This window comes from Scyliorhinus torazame, chromosome 13, assembly GCF_047496885.1.
Source record: "Scyliorhinus torazame isolate Kashiwa2021f chromosome 13, sScyTor2.1, whole genome shotgun sequence".
NCBI classification, from domain to species: domain Eukaryota; kingdom Metazoa; phylum Chordata; class Chondrichthyes; order Carcharhiniformes; family Scyliorhinidae; genus Scyliorhinus; species Scyliorhinus torazame.
In genome coordinates, this window is record NC_092719.1 from 99685428 (window position 1) to 99709570 (window position 24143).

At 49.7% G+C, this 24143-nt stretch overlaps 1 protein-coding gene across 3 annotated transcripts in view; it reads left to right on the top strand.

Moving 5' to 3' along the window:
* The window catches only part of LOC140388208 (transmembrane and coiled-coil domains protein 1-like), a 464675-nt gene extending 444546 nt beyond the window's left edge, over positions 1-20129 (top strand). For all 3 annotated transcript variants that reach the window (XM_072471995.1, XM_072471996.1, XM_072471997.1), the window contains exons 3-4: positions 15231-15366; positions 19142-20129. In XM_072471995.1, the coding sequence (XP_072328096.1) occupies positions 15231-15366; positions 19142-19435 (430 nt within the window). In that variant the 3' untranslated portion in view covers positions 19436-20129. The remainder of the gene's footprint in view (positions 1-15230; positions 15367-19141) is intronic.
* The last annotated feature ends 4014 nt before the right edge of the window (positions 20130-24143 follow it).

Genomic DNA, 24143 nt, shown 5'->3' on the forward strand with positions numbered 1-24143 from the left:
GCCCCAATGTTACTGTACCCTTCACACATTGTCTGATTATCCAGCCCCAATGTTACTGTATCCTTCACACACTGTCTGATTACCCAAACCCAATGTTACTGTACCCTTCACACACTGTCTGATTACCCTGCCCCAATGTTACTGTACCCTTCACACATTGTCTGATTATCCAGCCCCAATGTTACTGTATCTTTCACAGTTTCTGATTAACCAGCCCCAATGTTACTGTACCCTTCACACAGTGTCTGATTACACAGCCCCAATGTTACTGTACCCTTCACACTGTCTGATTACCCAAACCCAATGTTACTGTACCCTTCACACACTGTCTGATTACCCAGCCCCGATGTTACTGTACCCTTCACACAGTGTCTGATTACCCAGCCCCAATGTTACTGTACACTTCACACACTGTCTGATTATCCAGCCCCCATGTTACTGTACCCTTCACACACTGTCTGATTATCCAGCCCCCATGTTACTGTACCCTTCACACACTGTCTGATTACCCAGCCCCAATGTTACTGTACCCTTCACACACTGTCTGAATATCCAGCCCCAATGTTACTGTACCCTTCACACACTGTCTGATTACCCAAACCCAATGTTACTGTACCCTTCACACACTGTCTGATTACCCTGCCCCAATGTTACTGTACCCTTCACACACTGTCTGATTACCCAAACCCAATGTTACTGTACCCTTCACACACTGTCTGATTACCCTGCCCCAATGTTACTGTACCCTTCACACATTGTCTGATTATCCAGCCCCAATGTTACTGTATCCTTCACAGTTTCTGATTAACCAGCCCCAATGTTTCTGTACCCTTCACACACTGTCTGATTACCCAAACCCAGTGTTACTGTACCCTTCACACACTGTCTGATTACCCAAACCCAATGTTACTGTACCCTTCACACACTGTCTGATTACCCAGCCCCGATGTAACTGTACCCTTCACACAGTGTCTGATTACCCAGCCCCAATGTTACTGTACACTTCACACACTCTGATTATCCAGCCCCCATGTTACTGTACCCTTCACACACTCTGATTACCCTGCCCCAATGTTACTGTACCCTTCACACACTGTCTGATTATCCAGCCCCAATGTTACTGTACCCTTCACACATTGTCTGATTACCCAGCCCCAATGTTACTGTACCCTTCACACATTGTCTGATTACCTAGCCCCAATGTTACTGTACCCTTCACACTGTCTGATTACCCGAACCCAATGTTACTGTACCCTTCACACACTGTCTGAATACCCAGCCCCAATGTTACTGTACCCTTCACACTGTCTGATTACCCAGCCCCAATGTTACTGTATCCTTCACACACTGTCTGATTACCCATCCCCAATGTTACTGTACCCTTCACACTGTCTGATTACCCAGCCCCAATGTTACTGTACCCTTCACACACTGCCTGATTACCATGCCCCAATGTTACTGTACCCTTCACACACTGTCTGGTTACCCAAACCCAATGTTACTGTACCCTTCACACACTGTCTGGTTACCCAAACCCAATGTTACTGTACCCTTCACACATTGTCTGATTATCCAGCCCCAATGTTACTGCACCCTTCACACATTGTCTGATTATCCAGCCCCAATGTTACTGTATCCTTCACAGTTTCTGATTAACCAGCCCCAATGTTACTGTACCCTTCACACAGTGTCTGATTACACAGACCCAATGTTACTGTACCCTTCACATGCTGTCTGATTACCCAGCACCATTGTTACTGTACCGTTACTGTGTCTGATTACCCAGCCCCAATTTTACTGTACCCTTCACACACTGTCTGATCACCCAGCCCCAATGTTACTGTACCCTTCACACACTGTCTGATTATCCAGCCCCAATGTTATTGCATCCTTGACACAGTGTCTGATTATCCAGCCCCGATGTTACTGTACCCTTCACACAGTGTCTGATCACCCAGCCCCAATGTTACTGTACCCTTCACACACTGTCTGATTATCCAGCCCCAATGTTACTGTACCCTTCACACACTGTCTGATTACCCAGCCCCAATGTTACTGTACCCTTCACACACTGTCTGATTACCCAGCCCCAATGTTACTGTACCCTTCACACACTGTCTGATTACCCAAACCCAATGTTACTGTACCCTTCACACACTGTCTGATTACCCTGCCCCAACGTTACTGTACCCTTCACACACTGTCTGATTATCCAGCCCCAATGTTACTGTACCCTTCACACATTGTCTGATTATCCAGCCCCAATGTTACTGTATCCTTCACACACTGTCTGATTACCCAAACCCCATGTTACTGTACCCTTCACACACTGTCTGATTACCCTGCCCCAATGTTACTGTACCCTTCACACATTGTCTGATTATCCAGCCCCAATGTTACTGTATCCTTCACACACTGTCTGATTACCCAACCCCAAAGTTACTGTACCCTTCACACAGTGTCTGATTATCCAGCCCCAATGTTACTGTATCCTTCACACAGTGTCTGATTACACAGCCCCAATGTTACTGTACCAATCACACGCTGTGTGATTACCAACACCATTGTTACTGTACCGTTACTGTGTCTGATTACCCCGTACCAATGTTGCTGTACCCTTCACACTGAGTCTGATTACCCAGCCCCAATGTTACTGTACCCTTCACACTGAGTCTGATTACCCAGCCCCAATGTTACAGTACCCTTCACACTGAGTCTGATTACCCAGCCCCAATGTTACTGTACCCTTCACACACTGTCTGATTATCCAGCCCCAATGTTATTGCATCCTTGACACAGTGTCTGATTATCCAGCCCCAATGTTATTGTACCCTTCACACACTGTCTGATTATCCAGCCCCAATGTTATTGTATCCTTCACACACTGTCTGATTATCCAGCCCCAATGTTACTGTACCCTTCACACACAGTGTCTGATTACCCAGCCCCAATGTTATTGTACCCTTCACACACTGTCTGATTATCCAGCCCCAATGTTATTGTATCCTTCACACAGTGTCTGATTACCCAGCCCCATTGTTACTGTACTCTTCACACACTGTCTGATTTCCAGCCCCAATGTTACTGTACCCTTCGCACAATGTCTGATTACCCAGCCCCAATGTTACTGTATCCTTCACACAGTGTCTGATTCCCCAGCCCCAATGTTACTGTACTCTTCACACAGTGTCTGATTACCCAGCCCCGATGTTACTGTACCCTTCACACACTGTCTGATTATTCAGCCCCAATGTTACTGTATCCTTCACACACTGTCTGATTATCCAGCCCCGATGTTACTGTACCCTTCACACACTGTCTGATTATCCAGCCCCAATGTTACTGTAACCTTCACACACTGTCTGATTACCCAACCCCAATGTTACTGTACCCTTCACACAGTGTCTGATTATCCAGCCCCAATGTTACTGTATCCTTCACACAGTGTCTGCTTACACAGCCCCAATGTTACTGTATCCTTCACACACTGTCTGATTACCCAACCCCAATGTTACTGTACCCTTCACACAGTGTCTGATTATCCAGCCCCAATGTTACTGTACCAATCACACGCTGTCTGATTACCAACACCATTGTTACTGTACCGTTACTGTGTCTGATTACCCAGCCCCAATGTTACTGTACCCTTCACACTGAGTCTGATTACCCAGCCCCAATATTACTGTACCCTTCACACATTGTCTGATTATCCAGCCCCAATGTTACTGTAACCTTCACACACTGTCTGATTACCCAACCCCAATGTTACTGTACCCTTCACACAGTATCTGATTATCCAGCCCCAATGTTACTGTATCCTTCACACAGTGTCTGATTACACAGCCCCAATGTTACTGTATCCTTCACACACTGTCTGATTACCCAACCCCAATGTTACTGTACCCTTCACACAGTGTCTGATTATCCAGCCCCAATGTTACTGTACCAATCACACGCTGTCTGATTACCAACACCATTGTTACTGTACCGTTACTGTGTCTGATTACCCAGCCCCAATGTTACTGTACCCTTCACACTGAGTCTGATTACCCAGCCCCAATATTACTGTACCCTTCACACACTGTCTGATTACCCAGCCCCAATGTTACTGTACTCTTCACACACTGTCTGATTACCCAAACCCAATGTTACTGTACCCTTCACACTGTCTGATTACCCAGCCCCAATGTTACTGTACCCTTCACACATTGTCTGATTACCTAGCCCCAATGTTACTGTACCCTTCACACTGACTGATTACCCGAACCCAATGTTACTGTACCCTTCACACACTGTCTGAATACCCAGCCCCAATGTTACTGTACCCTTCACACTGTCTGATTACCCAGCCCCAATGTTACTGTACCCTTCACACACTGTCTGATTACCATGCCCCAATGTTACTGTACCCTTCACACACTGTCTGGTTACCCAAACCCAATGTTACTGTACCCTTCACACACTGTCTGGTTACCCGAACCCAATGTTACTGTACCCTTCACACACTGTCTGATTACCCAGCCCCAATGTTACTGTACCCTTCACACTGTCTGATTACCCAGCCCCAATGTTACTGTACCCTTCACACACTGTCTGATTATTCAGCCCCAATGTTACTGTACCCTTCACACACTGTCTGATTACCCAAACCCAATGTTACTGTACCCTTCACACACTGTCTGATTATCCAGCCCCAATGTTACTGTACCCTTCACACATTGTCTGATTATCCAGCCCCAATGTTACTGTAACCTTCAAACACTGTCTGATTACCCAACCCCAATGTTACTGTACCCTTCACACAGTGTCTGATTATCCAGCCCCAATGTTACTGTATCCTTCACACAGTGTCTGATTACACAGCCCCAATGTTACTGTATCCTTCACACACTGTCTGATTACCCAACCCCAATGTTACTGTACCCTTCACACAGTGTCTGATTATCCAGCCCCAATGTTACTGTACCAATCACACGCTGTCTGATTACCAACACCATTGTTACTGTACCGTTACTGTGTCTGATTACCCAGCCCCAATGTTACTGTACCCTTCACACTGAGTCTGATTACCCAGCCCCAATATTACTGTACCCTTCACACACTGTCTGATTACCCAGCCCCAATGTTACTGTACTCTTCACACACTGTCTGATTACCCAAACCCAATGTTACTGTACCCTTCACACTGTCTGATTACCCAGCCCCAATGTTACTGTACCCTTCACACATTGTCTGATTACCTAGCCCCAATGTTACTGTACCCTTCACACTGTCTGATTACCCGAACCCAATGTTACTGTACCCTTCACACACTGTCTGAATACCCAGCCCCAATGTTACTGTACCCTTCACACTGTCTGATTACCCAGCCCCAATGTTACTGTACCCTTCACACACTGTCTGATTACCCATCCCCAATGTTACTGTACCCTTCACACACTGTCTGAATACCCAGCCCCAATGTTACTGTACCCTTCACACTGTCTGATTACCCAGCCCCAATGTTACTGTACCCTTCACACACTGTCTGATTACCCATCCCCAATGTTACTGTACCCTTCACACTGTCTGATTACCCAGCCCCAATGTTACTGTACCCTTCACACACTGCCTGATTACCATGCCCCAATGTTACTGTACCCTTCACACACTGTCTGGTTACCCAAACCCAATGTTACTGTACACTTCACACACTGTCTGGTTACCCGAACCCAATGTTACTGTACCCTTCACACACTGTCTGATTACCCAGCCCCAATGTTACTGTACCCTTCACACTGTCTGATTACCCAAACCCAATGTTACTGTACCCTTCACACACTGTCTAATTACCCAGCCCCAATGTTACTGTACCCTTCACACACTGTCTGATTACCCTGCCCCAATGTTACTGTACCCTTCACACACTGTCTGATTATCCAGCCCCAATGTTACTGCACCCTTCACACATTGTCTGATTATCCAGCCCCAATGTTACTGCACCCTTCACACATTGTCTGATTATCCAGCCCCAATGTTACTGTATCCTTCACAGTTTCTGATTAACCAGCCCCAATGTTACTGTACCCTTCACACAGTGTCTGATTACACAGCCCCAATGTTACTGTACCCTTCACATGCTGTCTGATTACCCAGCACCATTGTTACTGTACCGTTACTGTGTCTGATTACCCAGCCCCAATGTTATTGCATCCTTGACACAGTGTCTGATTATCCAGCCCCGATGTTACTGTACCCTTCACACAGTGTCTGATCACCCAGCCCCAATGTTACTGTACCCTTCACACACTGTCTGATTATCCAGCCCCAATGTTACTGTACCCTTCACATACTGTCTGATTACCCAGCCCCAATGTTACAGTATCCTTCACACAGTGTCTGATTACCCAGCCCCAATGTTACTGTACCCTTCACACACTGTCTGATTACCCAAACCCAATGCTACTGTACCCTTCACACACTGTCTGATTACCCTGCCCCAACGTTACTGTACCCTTCACACATTGTCTGATTATCCAGCCCCAATGTTACTGTATCCTTCACACACTGTCTGATTACCCAAACCCAATGTTACTGTACCCTTCACACACTGTCTGATTACCCTGCCCCAATGTTACTGTACCCTTCACACATTGTCTGATTATCCAGCCCCAATGTTACTGTATCCTTCACAGTTTCTGATTAACCAGCCCCAATGTTACTGTACCCTTCACACAGTGTCTGATTACACAGCCCCAATGTTACTGTACCCTTCACACTGTCTGATTACCCAAACCCAATGTTACTGTACCCTTCACACACTGTCTGATTACCCAGCCCCGATGTTACTGTACCCTTCACACAGTGTCTGATTACCCAGCCCCAATGTTACTGTACACTTCACACACTGTCTGATTATCCAGCCCCCATGTTACTGTACCCTTCACACACTGTCTGATTATCCAGCCCCCATGTTACTGTACCCTTCACACACTGTCTGATTACCCAGCCCCAATGTTACTGTACCCTTCACACACTGTCTGAATATCCAGCCCCAATGTTACTGTACCCTTCACACACTGTCTGATTACCCAAACCCAATGTTACTGTACCCTTCACACACTGTCTGATTACCCTGCCCCAATGTTACTGTACCCTTCACACACTGTCTGATTACCCAAACCCAATGTTACTGTACCCTTCACACATTGTCTGATTATCCAGCCCCAATGTTACTGTATCCTTCACAGTTTCTGATTAACCAGCCCCAATGTTACTGTACCCTTCACACACTGTCTGATTACCCAAACTCAATGTTACTGTACCCTTCACACACTGTCTGATTACCCAAACCCAATGTCACTGTACCCTTCACACACTGTCTGATTACCCTGCCCCAATGTTACTGTACCCTTCACACACTGTCTGATTACCCAAACCCAATGTTACTGTACCCTTCACACTGTCTGATTACCCTGCCCCAATGTTACTGTACCCTTCACACATTGTCTGATTATCCAGCCCCAATGTTACTGTATCCTTCACAGTTTCTGATTAACCAGCCCCAATGTTACTGTACCCTTCACACACTGTCTGATTACCCAAACCCAATGTTACTGTACCCTTCACACACTGTCTGATTACCCAAACCCAATGTTACTGTACCCTTCACACACTGTCTGATTACCCAGCCCCGATGTAACTGTACCCTTCACACAGTGTCTGATTACCCAGCCCCAATGTTACTGTACACTTCACACACTCTGATTATCCAGCCCCCATGTTACTGTACCCTTCACACACTGTCTGATTACCCTGCCCCAATGTTACTGTACCCTTCACACACTGTCTGATTATCCAGCCCCAATGTTACTGTACCCTTCACACATTGTCTGATTACCCAGCCCCAATGTTACTGTACCCTTCACACATTGTCTGATTACCTAGCCCCAATGTTACTGTACCCTTCACACTGTCTGATTACCCGAACCCAATGTTACTGTACCCTTCACACACTGTCTGAATACCCAGCCCCAATGTTACTGTACCCTTCACACTGTCTGATTACCCAGCCCCAATGTTACTGTACCCTTCACACACTGTCTGATTACCCATCCCCAATGTTACTGTACCCTTCACACTGTCTGATTACCCAGCCCCAATGTTACTGTACCCTTCACACATTGTCTGATTACCTAGCCCCAATGTTACTGTACCCTTCACACTGTCTGATTACCCGAACCCAATGTTACTGTACCCTTCACACACTGTCTGAATACCCAGCCCCAATGTTACTGTACCCTTCACACTGTCTGATTACCCAGCCCCAATGTTACTGTACCCTTCACACACTGTCTGATTACCCATCCCCAATGTTACTGTACCCTTCACACTGTCTGATTACCCAGCCCCAATGTTACTGTACCCTTCACACACTGCCTGATTACCATGCCCCAATGTTACTGTACCCTTCACACACTGTCTGGTTACCCAAACCCAATGTTACTGTACCCTTCACACACTGTCTGGTTACCCAAACCCAATGTTACTGTACCCTTCACACACTGTCTGATTACCCAGCCCCAATGTTACTGTACCCTTCACACTGTCTGATTACCCAAACCCAATGTTACTGTACCCTTCACACACTGTCTAATTACCCAGCCCCAATGTTACTGTACCCTTCACACACTGTCTGATTACCCTGCCCCAATGTTACTGTACCCTTCACACACTGTCTGATTATCCAGCCCCAATGTTACTGCACCCTTCACACATTGTCTGATTATCCAGCCCCAATGTTACTGCACCCTTCACACATTGTCTGATTATCCAGCCCCAATGTTACTGTATCCTTCACAGTTTCTGATTAACCAGCCCCAATGTTACTGTACCCTTCACACAGTGTCTGATTACACAGCCCCAATGTTACTGTACCCTTCACATGCTGTCTGATTACCCAGCACCATTGTTACTGTACCGTTACTGTGTCTGATTACCCAGCCCCAATTTTACTGTACCCTTCACACACTGTCTGATCACCCAGCCCCAATGTTACTGTACCCTTCACACACTGTCTGATTATCCAGCCCCAATGTTATTGCATCCTTGACACAGTGTCTGATTATCCAGCCCCGATGTTACTGTACCCTTCACACACTGTCTGATTATCCAGCCCCAATGTTACTGTACCCTTCACACACTGTCTGATTACCCAGCCCCAATGTTACAGTATCCTTCACACAGTGTCTGATTACCCAGCCCCAATGTTACTGTACCCTTCACACACTGTCTGATTGCCCTGCCCCAATGTTACAGTATCCTTCACACAGTGTCTGATTACCCAGCCCCAATGTTACTGTACCCTTCACACACTGTCTGATTACCCAAACCCAATGTTACTGTACCCTTCACACACTGTCTGATTACCCTGCCCCAACGTTACTGTACCCTTCACACACTGTCTGATTATCCAGCCCCAATGTTACTGTACCCTTCACACATTGTCTGATTATCCAGCCCCAATGTTACTGTATCCTTCACACACTGTCTGATTACCCAAACCCAATGTTACTGTACCCTTCACACACTGTCTGATTACCCTGCCCCAATGTTACTGTACCCTTCACACATTGTCTGATTATCCAGCCCCAATGTTACTGTATCCTTCACACACTGTCTGATTACCCAACCCCAATGTTACTGTACCCTTCACACAGTGTCTGATTATCCAGCCCCAATGTTACTGTATCCTTCACACAGTGTCTGATTACACAGCCCCAATGTTACTGTACCAATCACACGCTGTGTGATTACCAACACCATTGTTACTGTACCGTTACTGTGTCTGATTACCCCGTACCAATGTTGCTGTACCCTTCACACTGAGTCTGATTACCCAGCCCCAATGTTACTGTACCCTTCACACTGAGTCTGATTACCCAGCCCCAATGTTACAGTACCCTTCACACTGAGTCTGATTACCCAGCCCCAATGTTACTGTACCCTTCACACACTGTCTGATTATCCAGCCCCTATGTTATTGCATCCTTGACACAGTGTCTGATTATCCAGCCCCGATGTTACTGTACCCATCACACAGTGTCTGATCACCCAGCCCCAATGTTACTGTACCCTTCACACACTGTCTGATTATCCAGCCCCAATGTTATTGTATCCTTCACACAGTGTCTGATCACCCAGCCCCAATGTTATTGTACCCTTCACACACTGTCTGATTAACCAGCCCCAATGTTATTGTATCCTACACACAGTGTCTGATTACCCAGCCCCAATGTTATTGTACCCTTCACACACTGTCTGATTATCCAGCCCCAATGTTATTGTATCCTTCACACAGTGTCTGATTACCCAGCCCCATTGTTACTGTACTCTTCACACACTGTCTGATTATCCAGCCCCAATGTTACTGTACCCTTCGCACAATATCTGATTACCCAGCCCCAATGTTACTGTATCCTTCACACAGTGTCTGATTCCCCAGCCCCAATGTTACTGTACTCTTCACACAGTGTCTGATTACCCAGCCCCGATGTTACTGTACCCTTCACACACTGTCTGATTACACAGCCCCAATGTTACTGTATCCTTCACACACTGTCTGATTATCCAGCCCCGATGTTACTGTACCCTTCACACACTGTCTGATTATCCAGCCCCGATGTTACTGTACCCTTCACACACTGTCTGATTACCCAACCCCGATGTTACTGTATCCTTCACACACTGTCTGATTACCCAGCCCCGATGTTACTGTATCCTTCACACACTGTCTGATTACCCAGCCCCGATGTTACTGCCTCCTTCACACTGAGTCTGATTACCCGGCCCCAATGTTACTGTACCCTTCACACACTGATTACCCAGCCCCGATGTTACTGTACCCTTCACACACTGTCTGATTACCCAGCCCCGATGTTGCTGTATCCTTCACACACAGTGTCTGATTACCCAGCGTCTGATTACCCAGCCCCAATGTTACTGTACCCTTCACACACTGTCTGATTATCCAGCCCCAATGTTACTGTACCCTTCACACACTGTCTGATTATCCAGCCCCAATGTTACTGTACCCTTCACACAGTGTCTGATTACCCAGCCCCAATGTTACTGTACCCTTCACACACTGTCTGATTATCCAGCCCCAATGTTACTGTACCCTTCACACACTGTCTGATTATCCAGCCCCAATGTTACTGTACCCTTCACACACTGCCTGATTACCCAAACCCAATGTTACTGTACCCTTCACACTGTCTGATTACCCAGCCCCAATGTTACTGTACCCTTCACTCACTGTCTGATTGCCCAGCCCCAATGTTACTGTACCCTTCACACACTGTCTGATTACCCAGCCCCAATGTGACTGTACCCTTCACACATTGTCTGATTACCCAAACCCAATGTTACTGTATCCTTCACAGTTTCTGATTACCCAGCCCCAATGTGACTGTACCCTTCACACATTGTCTGATTACCCAAACCCAATGTTACTGTATCCTTCACAGTGTCTTATTATCCAGCCCCAATGTTACTGTACCCTTCACACAGTGTCTGATTACCCAGCACCATTGTTACTGTACCTTTACTGTGTCTGATTATCCAGCCCCAATGCTACTGTACCCTTCACACACTGTCTGATTACCCAAACCCAATGTTACTGTACCTTCACACACTGTCTGATTACCATGCCCCAATGTTACTGTACCCTTCACACTGTGTCTGATTATCCAGCCCCAATGTTACTGTACCCTTCACACACTGTCTGATTTCCCAGCCCCAATGTTACTGTACCCTTCACACTGTCTGATTACCCAGCCCCAATGTTACTGTACCCTTCACACACTGACTGATTACCCATCCCCGATGTTACTGTACCCTTCACACTGTCTGATTACCCAGCCCCAATGTTACTGTATCCTTCACACACTGTCTGGTTACCCAAACCCAATGTTACTGTACCCTTCACACAGTGTCTGATTACCCAGCCCCAATGTTACTGTACAGTTCACACACTGTCTGATTATCCAGCCCCCATGTTACTGTACCCTTCACACACTGTCTGATTACCCAGCCCCAATGTTACTGTACCCTTCACACACTGTCTGATTATCCAGCCCCAATGTTACTGTACCCTTCACACACTGTCTGATTACCCAAACCCAATGTTACTGTACCCTTCACACACTGTCTGATTACCCTGCCCCAATGTTACTGTACCCTTCACACACTGTCTGATTATCCAGCCCCAATGTTACTGTACCCTTCACACATTGTCTGATTATCCAGCCCCAATGTTACTGTATCCTTCACAGTTTCTGATTAACCAGCCCCAATGTTACTGTACCCTTCACACAGTGTCTGATTACACAGCCCCAATGTTACTGTACCCTTCACACTGTCTGATTACCCAAACCCAATGTTACTGTACCCTTCACACACTGTCTGATTACCCAGCCCCGATGTTACTGTACCCTTCACACAGTGTCTGATTACCCAGCCCCAATGTTACTGTACACTTCACACACTGTCTGATTATCCAGCCCCCATGTTACTGTACCCTTCACACTGAGTCTGATTACCCAGCCCCAATGTTACTTTACCCTTCACACTGAGTCTGATTACCCAGCCCCAATGTTACTGTACCCTTCACACACTGACTGATTACCCAAACCCAATGTTACTGTACCCTTCACACTGTCTGATTACCCAGCCCCAATGTTACTGTACCCTTCACACACTGTCTGATTACCCAGCCCCAATGTTACTGTCCCCTTCACACACTGTCTGATTACCCAGCCCCAATGTTACAGTACCCTTCACACTATCTGATTACCCAGCCCCGATGTTACTGTACCCTTCACACAGAGTCTGATTCCCCATCCCTGATGTTACTGTATCCTTCACAGTTTCTGATTAACCAGCCCCAATGTTACTGTATCCTTCACACAGTGTCTGATTGCCCAGCCCCAATGTTACTGTATCCTTCACACACTGTGTGATTGGCCAGCCCCAATGTTACTGTACCCTTCACGCTGTGTCTGATTACCCAGCCCCAATGTTACTGTACCCTTCACACACTATCTGATTATCCAGCCCCAATGTTACTGTACCCTTCACACACTGTCTGATAACCCAGCACCATTGTTACTGTACCGTTACTGTGCCTAATTATCCAGCCCCAATGTTACTGTATCATTCACACTGTGTCTGATTACCGAGCCCCAATGTTACTGTATCTTCACACTGAGTCTGATTACCCAGCCCCAATGTTACTGTACCCTTCACACACTGTCTGATTACCCAAACCCAATGTTACTGTACCCTTCACACTGTCTGATTACCCAGCCCCAATGTTACTGTACCCTTCACACACTGTCTGATTACCCAGCCCCGATGTTACTGTACCCTTCACACACTGTCTGATTACCCAGCCCCGATCTTACTGTATCCTTCACAGTTTCTGATTAACCAGCCCGGATGTTACTATATCCTTCACACAGTGTCTGATTACCCAGCCCCAATGTTACTGTACCCTTCACACTGTGTCTGATTACCCAGCTCCAATGTTACTGAACCCTTCACACACTATCTGATTATCCAGCCCCAATGTTACTGTACCCATCACAGACTGCCTGATTACCCAGCCCCAATGTTACTGTACCCTTCACACACTGTCTGATTACCCAGCCCCAATGTTACTGTATCATTCACAGTTTCTAATTACCCAGCTCCAATGTTACTGTACCCTTCACACACTGTCTGATTATCCAGCCCCAATGTTACTGTGCCCTTCACACACTGTCTGATTACCCAGTCCCAATGTTACTGTATCCTTCACAGTTTCTGATTAACCAGCCCGGATGTTACTGTATCCTTCACACAGTGTCTGATTACCCAGCCCCAATGTTACTGTACCCTTCACACTGTGTCTGATTACCCAGCTCCAATGTTACTGTACCCTTCACACACTATCTGATTATCCAGCCCCAATGTTACTGTACCCTTCACAGACTGTCTGATTACCCAGCCCCAATGTTACTGTACCCTTCACACACTGTCTGATTACCCAGCCCCAATGTTACTGTACCCTTCACACACTGTCTGATTACCCAAACCCAATGTTACTGTACCCTTCACACAGTGTCTGATTACCCAGCCCCAATGTTACTGTACCCTTCACACTGTGTCTGATTACCCAGCTCCAATGTTACTGTACCCTTCACACACTATCTGATTATCCAGCCCCAATGTTACTGTACCCTTCACAGACTGTCTGATTACCCAGCCCCAATGTTACTGTACCCTTCACACACTGTCTGATTACCCAGCCCCAATGTTACTGTACCCTTCACACACTGTCTGATTACCCAAACCCAATGTTACTGTATCCTTCACAGTTTCTGATTACCCAGCCCCAATGTTACTGTATCCTTCACACACTGTCTGATTACCCAGCCCCAATGTTTCTGTATCCTTCACACAATGTCTGATTATCCAGCCCCAATGTTATTGTATCCTTCACACAGTGTCTGATTACCCAGTCCCAATCTTACTGTATTCTTCACAGTTTCTGATTAACTAGCCCCGATGTTACTGTATCCTTCACACATTGTCTGATTATCCAGCCCCGATGTTACTGTATCCTACACAGTTTCTGATTAACCAGCCCCGATGTTACTGTATCCTTCACACACTGTCTGATTATCCAGCCCCAATGTTACTGTACCCTTCACACACTGTCTGATTACCAAGTCCCAATCTTACTGTATCCTTCACAGTTTCTGATTACCCAGCCCCGATGTTACTGTACCCTTCACAGTTTCTGATTAACCAGCCCGGATGTTACTGTACCCTTCACACAGTGTCTGATCACCCAGCCCCAATGTTACTGTACTCTTCACACACTGTCTGATTACCCAGCCCCAATGTTACTGTACCCTTCACACAGTGTCTGATTACCCAGCCCCAATGTTACTGTATCCTTCACACACTGTCTGATTACCCAGTCCCAATCTTACTGTACTCTTCACACACTGTCTGATTATCCAGCTCCAATGTTACTGTACCCTTCACACACTGTCTGATTACCCAGCCCCAATGTTACTGTATCCTTCACACTGTGTCTGATTACCCAGCCCGTCATGGACAGAAATTACATTGTTGGTTTAATGTTTGAAAGTAAGATGCACAGCAATCTCTGATTTCACATATTTTTTTGTGTGTAACAGATGTGAACGGCTTGAGGACCAGCTCAATGATCTTACAGAGCTTCACCAAAACGAGATCCTTAACCTGAAGCAGGAGCTTGTGAGCATGGAGGAAAAGATTGCCTACCAGTCAACTGAGCGAGCACAGGACATCCAGGTCAGTGCTTATGGACTTGGTGCGCAATTCAATCTAGAAACACTCCTTGTCATTCAGTCCTGAACCAACCCTACTTCACACAGCCCGGTCCTCACAGTGAGGGACTTTGAAACCTCTCCCAAATGATTCTGCAGGTATTTTATACCACCTCACCTCATCTCATCACTGAGTCATTGAATCCATAGAATCCCTACACTGCAGAAGGAGGCCATTCACCCCACTGAGTCTGCACTGACCCTCTGAAAGAACACCCTACCCAGGCCCACTTCGCTGCCCTATCCCAGAAACCCTACCTCACCGTTCCATCTCCCCGTTCCCCCTTCCCCCTCCTCCCTTCCCTCTTCCTCTCCCAACCATCGTCCCTTCTTCTCTCCCATTGCCCCTTGCCCTCTCCCCTTCCCCCTCCCCTCTCCCCTTTTTTAATAATAAGAATCTATATTGTCACAAGTAGGCTTACATTAACACTGCAATGAAGTGACTGTGAAAAGCCCCTAGTCGCCACATTCCGGCGCGTGTTCTTCCCGTCTTCCCCTTTCCTCTTCCCCTCGCCCCTTCCCCTTCTCCCATTCCCCTTCTCCCCTTCCATTTCCCATTCCCCTCGCCTCTTCCCCTTTCCTCTTCCCCTCTCCCCTTCCCCCTCTCCCCTTCCCCTTCTCCCCTTCCCCTGCTCCCATTCCCCTTCTCCCCTTCCCCCTCCCCTTTCCCTCTCCCCTTTCCCCCTCCCCTTTCCCTCTCCCCTTTCCCTCTCCCGTTTCCCCTCTCCCGTTCCCCCTCTCCCGTTCCCCCTCTCCCGTTCCCCCTCTCCCGTTCCCCCTCTCCTGTTCCCCCTCTCCCGTTCCCCCTCTGCCCTTCCCCTCTGCCCTTCCCCTCTGCCCTTCCCCTCTGCCCTTCCCCTCTGCCCTTCCCCTCTGCCCTTCCCCTCTGCCCTTCGCCTCTGCCCTTCGCCTCTCCCCTTCCCCTCTCCCCCACCCCCTTCCCCCTCCCCTTTACCGCTCCCCTTCCCCTCTGCCCTTCCCCTCTCCCCCTCCCTCCTCCCCCTCCCTCCTCCGCCTCCCCTATCCCCCTCCCCTTCCCCTCTGCCCTTCCCCTCTCCCGTTCGCCCTCTCCCCTCTCCTCTCTCCCCTCTCCCCCTCCCCTTCCCCCCTCCCCTTCCCCTCTCCCCTTCCCCGCTCCCCTTCCCCGCTCCCCTTCCCCTCTCCCCTTACCCTCTCCGCATCCCCTCTCCCGCTCCCCTCTTCCCTTCCCCTCTCCTGTTCCCCCTCTCCCCTTCCCGTCTCCCCCTCCCCTCTCCGCTTCCCCTTTCCCCTCTCCCGTTCCCCCTCTCCCGTTCCCCCTCTCCCGTTCCTCCTCTCCTCTTCCCCATCTCCCCTCTCCCCCTCCCCTTCCCCTCTCCCCTCTTCCCTTCCCCTCTCCGCTTCCCCTCTCCCCTTCCGCTCTCCCCTTCCCCTCTTTCCTTCCCCTCTCCGCTTCCCCTCTCCGTTCCCCCTCTGCCCTTCCCCTCTGCCCTTCCCCTCTGCCCTTCCCCTCTGCCCTTCCCCTCTGCCCTTCCCCTCTGCCCTTCCCCTCTACCCTTCCCCTCTGCCCTTCCCCTCTGCCCTTCCCCTCTGCCCTTCCCCTCTGCCCTTCCCCTCTGCCCTTCCCCTCTGCCCTTCCCCTCTGCCCTTCCCCTCTCCGCTTCCCCTCTCCGCTTCCCCTCTCCGCTTCCCCTCTCCCGTTCCCCCTCTCCCGTTCCCCCTCTCCCCTTCCCCTCTCCCCTTCCCCTCTCCCCCTCCCCTCTCCCGTTCCCCCTCTCCCGTTCCCCCTCTCCCGTTCCTCCTCTCCTCTTCCCCATCTCTCCTCTTCCCCATCTCCCCTCTCCCCCTCCCCTTCCCCTCTCCCCTCTTCCCTTCCCCTCTCCGCTTCCCCTCTCCCCTTCCGCTCTCCCCTTCCCCTCTTTCCTTCCCCTCTTTCCTTCCCCTCTTTCCTTCCCCTCTTTCCTTCCCCTCTCCGCTTCCCCTCTCCGCTTCCCCTCTGCCCTTCCCCTCTGCCTTTCCCCTCTGCCCTTCCCCTCTGCCCTTCCCCTCTGCCCTTCCCCTCTGCCCTTCCCCTCTGCCCTTCCCCTCTGCCCTTCCCCTCTGCCCTTCCCCTCTGCCCTTCCCCTCTGCCCTTCCCCTCTGCCCTTCCCCTCTGCCCTTCCCCTCTGCCCTTCCCCTCTGCCCTTCCCCTCTGCCCTTCGCCTCTCCCCTTCCCCTCTCCCCCACCCCCTTCCCCCTCCCCTTTACCACTCCCCTTCCCCTCTCCCACTCCCTCCTCCCCCTCCCCTCTCCCCCTCCCCTCTCCCCCTCCCCTTCCCTCCTCCCCTTCCCCTCTCCCCTTCCCCTCTCCCCTTCCCCTCTCCCCTTCCCCTCTCCCCTTCCCCTCTCCCCTTCCCCTCTCCCCTTCCCCTCTCCCCTTCCCCTCTCCCCTTCCCCTCTCCCCTTCCCCTCTCCCCTTCCCCTCTCCCCTTCCCCTCTCCCCTTCCCCTCTCCCCTTCCCCTCTCCCCTTCCCCTCTCCCCTTCCCCTCTCCCCTTCCCCTCTCCCCTTCCCCTCTCCCCTTCCCCTCTCCCCTACCCCTCTCCCCTACCCCTCTCCTGTTCCCCCTCTCCCCTTCCCCCTCTCCCCTTTCCCTCTCCCGCTCCCCTTCCCCTCTCCCCCTCTCCCCTTCCCCTCTCCCCTTCCCCTCTCCGCTTACCCTCTCCGCTTACCCTCTCCGCTTACCCTCTCCCCTTCCCCATCTCCCCTTCCCCATCTCCCCTCTCCCCTTCCCCTCACCCCTTCCCCTCTCCCGTTCCCCTTCACCTTCTCCCCTTCCCCTCTCCCCCTCCCTTTCCCCTCTCCCCTCTCCCCCTCCCCTTCCCCTCTCCCCTTTTTTGAAGTTTTTTGAAGAATAAAGGGATTAAGGGTTATGGTGTTCGGGCCGGAAAGTGGAGCTGAGTCCACAAAAGATCAGCCATGATCTCATTGAATGGTGGAGCAGGCTCGAGGGGCCAGATGGCCTACTCCTGCTCCTAGTTCTTATGTTCTTATGTTCCCCTCTCCCCTTCCCCTCTCCCGTTCCCCTCTCCCCTTCCCCTTCTCCCCACTCCCCTTCCCCTCTCCCCCTCCCCTTCCCCTCTCCCCCTCCCCTTCCCCTCTCCCCCTCCCCTTCCCCTCGCCCCCTCCCCTTCCCCTCGCCCCCTCCCCTTCCCCTCGCCCCCTCCCCTTCCCCTCGCCCCCTTCCCCTCTCCCCCTTCCCCTCTCCCCTTCCCCTCTCCCCTTCCCCCTCTCCCCTTCCCCCTCTCCTCTCCCTCTCTCCCCTTCCCCTCTCCCGTTCCCCCTCACCCGTTCCCCCTCTCCCTCTCCCGTTTCCCCACTCCCCTTCCCCTCTCCCCCTCCCCTTCCCCTCTCCCCCTCCCCTTCCCCTCTCCCCCTCCCCTTCCCCTCGCCCCCTCCCCTTCCCCTCGCCCTCTGCCCTTCCCCTCTCCTGCTCCCCCTCTCCCGTTCCCCCTCTCCCGTTCCCCCTCTCCCCTTCTCCTCTCCCCTCCCCTCACCCGTTCCCCCTCTCTCCTCTCCCCTTCTCCTCTCCCCTTCCCCTCTCCTGTTCCTCCTCTCCCGTTCCTCCTCTCCTGTTCCCTCTCTCCCTCCCGCTCTTCCATTCCTCCTCTCAAACTCTGTAATTCGTTAATTTGAGACCAGGTTGGTGTAGGTCACAACCCTGCTGATGTAGGTCGTGGACCCGGGTGGTTTCGCTGATGTGTGTTGTTGTGACTTTTGCAGGAGGCCCTCGAAGCCTGTCAGACTCGTATCTCCAAGATGGAGTTGCAGCAGCAGCAACAACAGGTGGTCCAGTTAGAGGGTCTGGAGAATGGGACGGCCCGGACCTTACTGGGCAAACTGATCAATGTGCTCCTGGCAGTGATGGCCGTACTCCTGGTCTTTGTGTCAACACTGACTAACTGCCTGCTGCCGCTGATGAAGACACGAAGCAGGACCTTCAGCACTTTGTTTTTTCTGATCTTCCTGGGTATGACTTGGAGGAACTGGCAGCTGATCAGTGGCTATGTTGGGTGACCCGTCCTGTCTCTCACAGGACACCCAAGCCTGAGACATGCAGTAAAAGGACTTCGGAGACTGAGTGGATTTGTTTACAAATGAAACAGACATCTTTTTGTTTCCTGACTAACGCTGATGGTGTTTCAAGATTGAATTGAATTGGATGATGATTTGTGTAATGAATGTCTGTGTGAACTCCTCCAGAACAAGTACAGACTGAGTGAGGAGAGGCAGACAGAAGTGTTAAGAGTTTGATGGTTCAATACTAACCCTCCTCGATCTCGAAATCTCTCTCTCGGGGGAGGAGGGAAACGATAACAAAATTGCCTAAAATTTAGTGCACAGCGTACTTTGTTTATTTTTAAAGAATATTTTATTTGACTTGACCCTGACCTGCAATCTTGTGAAGATTCTTACTGTGAAAAAATGAGCACATTCAACCTTCCAGGAAATGGATTCAGGGTTTTTATTTTGTTTGGATTTCACAAACTCTTTACAATGATCTGTATTGAAAGACTCCACACTCTGGGACAAACTTGAATTGTGCAGGTCACTGCCTCCACCCAAGCCTGGCTAAACGGGGACTGACAGTGCTGTCATTACCCGGGGATCCAACCGGACCCTCCTTACTGCCTTGAAAATTAATTGCCCCCCACCACACCATCTCAGTGCCTCCCAGCCCAACCCCCCCCCCCCCCCCCCCCCCCCCCCCCCCCGACCAACTCGGCGCATCCCAGCACCCCCCCCGACCAACTCGGCGCATCCCAGCGCCCCCCCCAGACCAACTCGGCGCATCCCAGGCCGCCCCCCCCGGACCAACTCGCCGCATCCCAGCGCCCCCCCCCCCCCCCCCCCCCCGGACCAACTCGCCGCATCCCATCGCCCCCCAAGCCCATCTCCGGGCATCCCGGTCCTGCCAGCTTTATCCAAGCTCCACAGCCCACATCCCCCACGCCAGCCCATCCTAGTTCCATCCAAGCCACAGGGATTGACATATTTGGAGACTGTAACACTCGAAAGAGCCTCAATGGTTTCACACTGCGATGCAGATAAATGTCATTTTTAGCAAACAAATTTTTTAATTTAAGTAGCAACATAGTGTTTTAGTAAGTTAAATGAAGTAATGGATAATCAAGGTGACACCAGCCCCACTCAAAAACCAGCCGCTTCTTGCCAAGCCCAACTCCCTCACCGCTCCAGGGAGGCCCCTCAGACCAAACCCAGCTCCTTCTCACCGAGTCCAGGCCATCTGTTCACTGGTATTAAGCTACTCAGTGTCATTTTAGACCTCTCCCCTCCATTTCCTTCAAGTGTAGTGGAAGATTCTTGATTGATTCTGTGGGGATGTGGGCATTGCTGGGGGTTAGGGTTAGAATTCCGTTCACATCTTTTGCTGCAAGGCTTCCTAATTTTCAAATAGTAAGAGGCCACTCCAGATCTTTCTCTGCTGCCTGTGGTCGGTGAGCATTAACAGTCCGGCGGGCCCAATCTGAGGATCGGAGGGTCCAATCTGGGGGTCGGTGGGCCCAGCCTGGGGGTCGGTGGGCCCAGCCTGGGGGTCGGCAGGCCTAGCCTGGGGATCGGCGAGTCCAGCCTGGGGGTCGGCGGGCCTAGCCTGGGGGTCGGCGGGCCCAGCCTGGGGGTCAGCGGGCCCAGCCTGGGGGTCGGCAGGCCTAGCCTGTGGGTCGGCGGGCACAGCCTGGGGGTCAGCGGGTCCAGCCTGGGGGTCGGCAGGCCTAGCTTGGGGATCGGCGAGTCCAGCCTGGGGGTCGGCGGGCCTAGTCTAGGGGTCGGCGGGCCTAGCCTGGGGGTCGGCCCTGCGTTACAGGGGAGATAATTAGTTGTGGGCTACCATCTATTTCTGATGCTATTGGATGGAACCTGGTGACGAGGCATCTTGGGTAAACAGTGATTCCTCCAGGAAAGAGTTGGAAAGCACAGACGAGGAAAAGGGCGGCACTGACATACTGGTAGCAGTCCAACCTTTAAGAGACTGTATGGTAAGAGTATATACCCTTTCAGAATGCTCTGTCAGCAGTAAATGCAAAACAACAAACTTAATTCTAAGCGCAGCTCCTGCAGCGATACTCCCCATGTTCCAGTCGCTCAGGTTGCAGTGGTTTGCGTTCTTTGAGAATGGTGGAATGTCCCAGCCATGTAGAGGAGCTGCTCAGCCTCAGTACAACAGGTGTGAACAGGGCTGGGAGTTATCAAAGTGACTCCAGTGGAATTAAAAGTGTAGGTTAGTTTACAAGTGCTCTTCACTCTCTCCCCCCACCCACCTAATGACATTCATATCTTGCTAATTGTTGCAGATAGTCCACTGCAGATATTGTACTGTACTGAAATAAAGACTCCCACTGTTAATAAGTCTGCCTTTCATTACTGCATTTTGTATGATGACTGGGGAGAGGGTCTGACTATACTTTTGAAATATCACACCGCGTGTGACGGGGAATGGTGTCAGTGTATAATTACACAATATCACACTGTGTGTGATGGGGAATGGTGTCTGTGTATAATTACACAATATCAAACCGTATGTAACGGGGAATGGCGATCAGTGTATAATTACACAATATCACACATTGTGTGACGGGGAATGGTGTCTGTGTATAATTACACGATATCACACCGTGTGTGACGGGGAATGGCGATCAGTGTATAATTACACAATATCACACCTTGTGTGACGGGGAATGGTGTCTGTGTATAATTACACGCTATCACACCGTGTGTGACGGGGAATGGTGTCCCAGTGTATAATTACACGATATCACACTGTGTGTGACGAGGAGTGGCATCTCAGTGTATAATTACACAATATCACACCTTGTGTGACAGGAAATGGTGTCTGTGTATAATTACACAATATCAAACCGTGTGTAACGGGGAATGGCGTCTCAGTGTATAATTACACAATATCACACCACGTGTGATGGGGAATGGTGTCTGTGTATAATTACACAATATCACGCCGCGTGTGACGGGGAATGGTGTCTGTATATAATTACACGATATCACACCGTGTGTGACGGGGAATGGTGTCCCAGTGTATAATTACACGATATCACACTGTGTGTGATGGGGAATGGTGTCTGTATGTAATTACACAATATCACGCCGCGTGTGACGGGGAATGGTGTCCCAGTGTATAATTACACGATATCACACTGTGTGTGACGGGGAATGGTGTCCCAGTGTATAATTACACGATATCACACAGTGTGTGACGGGGAGTGGCATCTCAGTGTATAATTACACGATATCACACTGAGTGTAACGGGGAATGGTGTCTGTATAATTACATTATCAAACCGTGTGTGACGGGGAATGGTGTCTGTGTATAATTACACAATATCACACTGTGACGGGGAATGGTATCAGTGTATAATTACACAATATCACACAGTGTGTGATGGGGAATGGTGTCTGTGTATAATTACACGATATCACACCATGTGTGACGGGGAATGGCATCTCAGTGTATAATTACACAATATCACGCCGCGTGTGACAGGGAATGGTGTCTGTGTATAATTACACGATATCAAACTGTGTGTGACGGGGAATGGTGTCTGTGTATAATTACACAATATCACACTGTGATGGGGAATGGTATGAGTGTATAATTACACAATATCACCGTGTGTGATGGGGAATGGTGTCTGTGTATAATTACACAATATCGCACTGCGTGACGGGGAATGATGTCTGTATAATTACACACAGTGTGTGACGGGGAATGGTGTCCCAGTGTATAATTACACAATATCACACCGCGTGTGACGGGGAATGGTGTCTGTGTATAATTACACAATATCACACTGTGACGGGGAATGTTATCAGTGTATAATTACACAATATCACACCGTGTGTGATGGGGAATGGTGTCCCAGTGTATAATTACACAATATGAAACCGTGTGTGACGGGGAATGGCGTCTCAGTGTATAATTAAACAATATCACGCCGCGTCTGACGGGGAATGGTGTCTGTGTATAATTACACAATATCACACTGACGGGGAATGGTATCAGTGTATAATTACACTATCACACCGTATGTGATGGGGAATGGTGTCCCAGTGTATAATTACACAATATAAAACCGTGTGTGACGGGGATTAGCGTCTCAGTGTATAATTAAACAATATCACACCGCGTGTGACGGGGAATTGTGTGTGTATAATTGCACAATATCACATTGTGTGTGACGGGGAATGGCGTCGGTGTATAATTACGCAATATCACAGTGTGACGGGGAATGGTGTCTCAGTGTATGTTTACACAATATCACACCACGTGTGACGAGGAATGGTGTCTGTGTATAATTACACAATGTCACGCCGCGTGTGACACGGAATGGCGTCTCTGTGTATATTTACACAATATCACACCACGTGTGACGAGGAATGGTGTCTGTGTATAATTACACAATATCACGCCGCGTGTGACGGGGAATGGTGTCCCAGTGTATAGTTACACAAAATCACACCTTATGTGACAGGGAATGGTGTCTGTGTATAATTACACAATATCAAACCGTGTGTGACGGGGAATGGTGTCGGTGTATAATTACACAATATCACAGTGTGATGGGGAATGGTGTCTGTGTATAATTACACAATATCACACTGTGACGGGGAATGGTATCAGTGTATAATTACACAATATCACACCGTGTGTGATGGGGAATGGTGTCCCAGTGTATAATTACACAATATC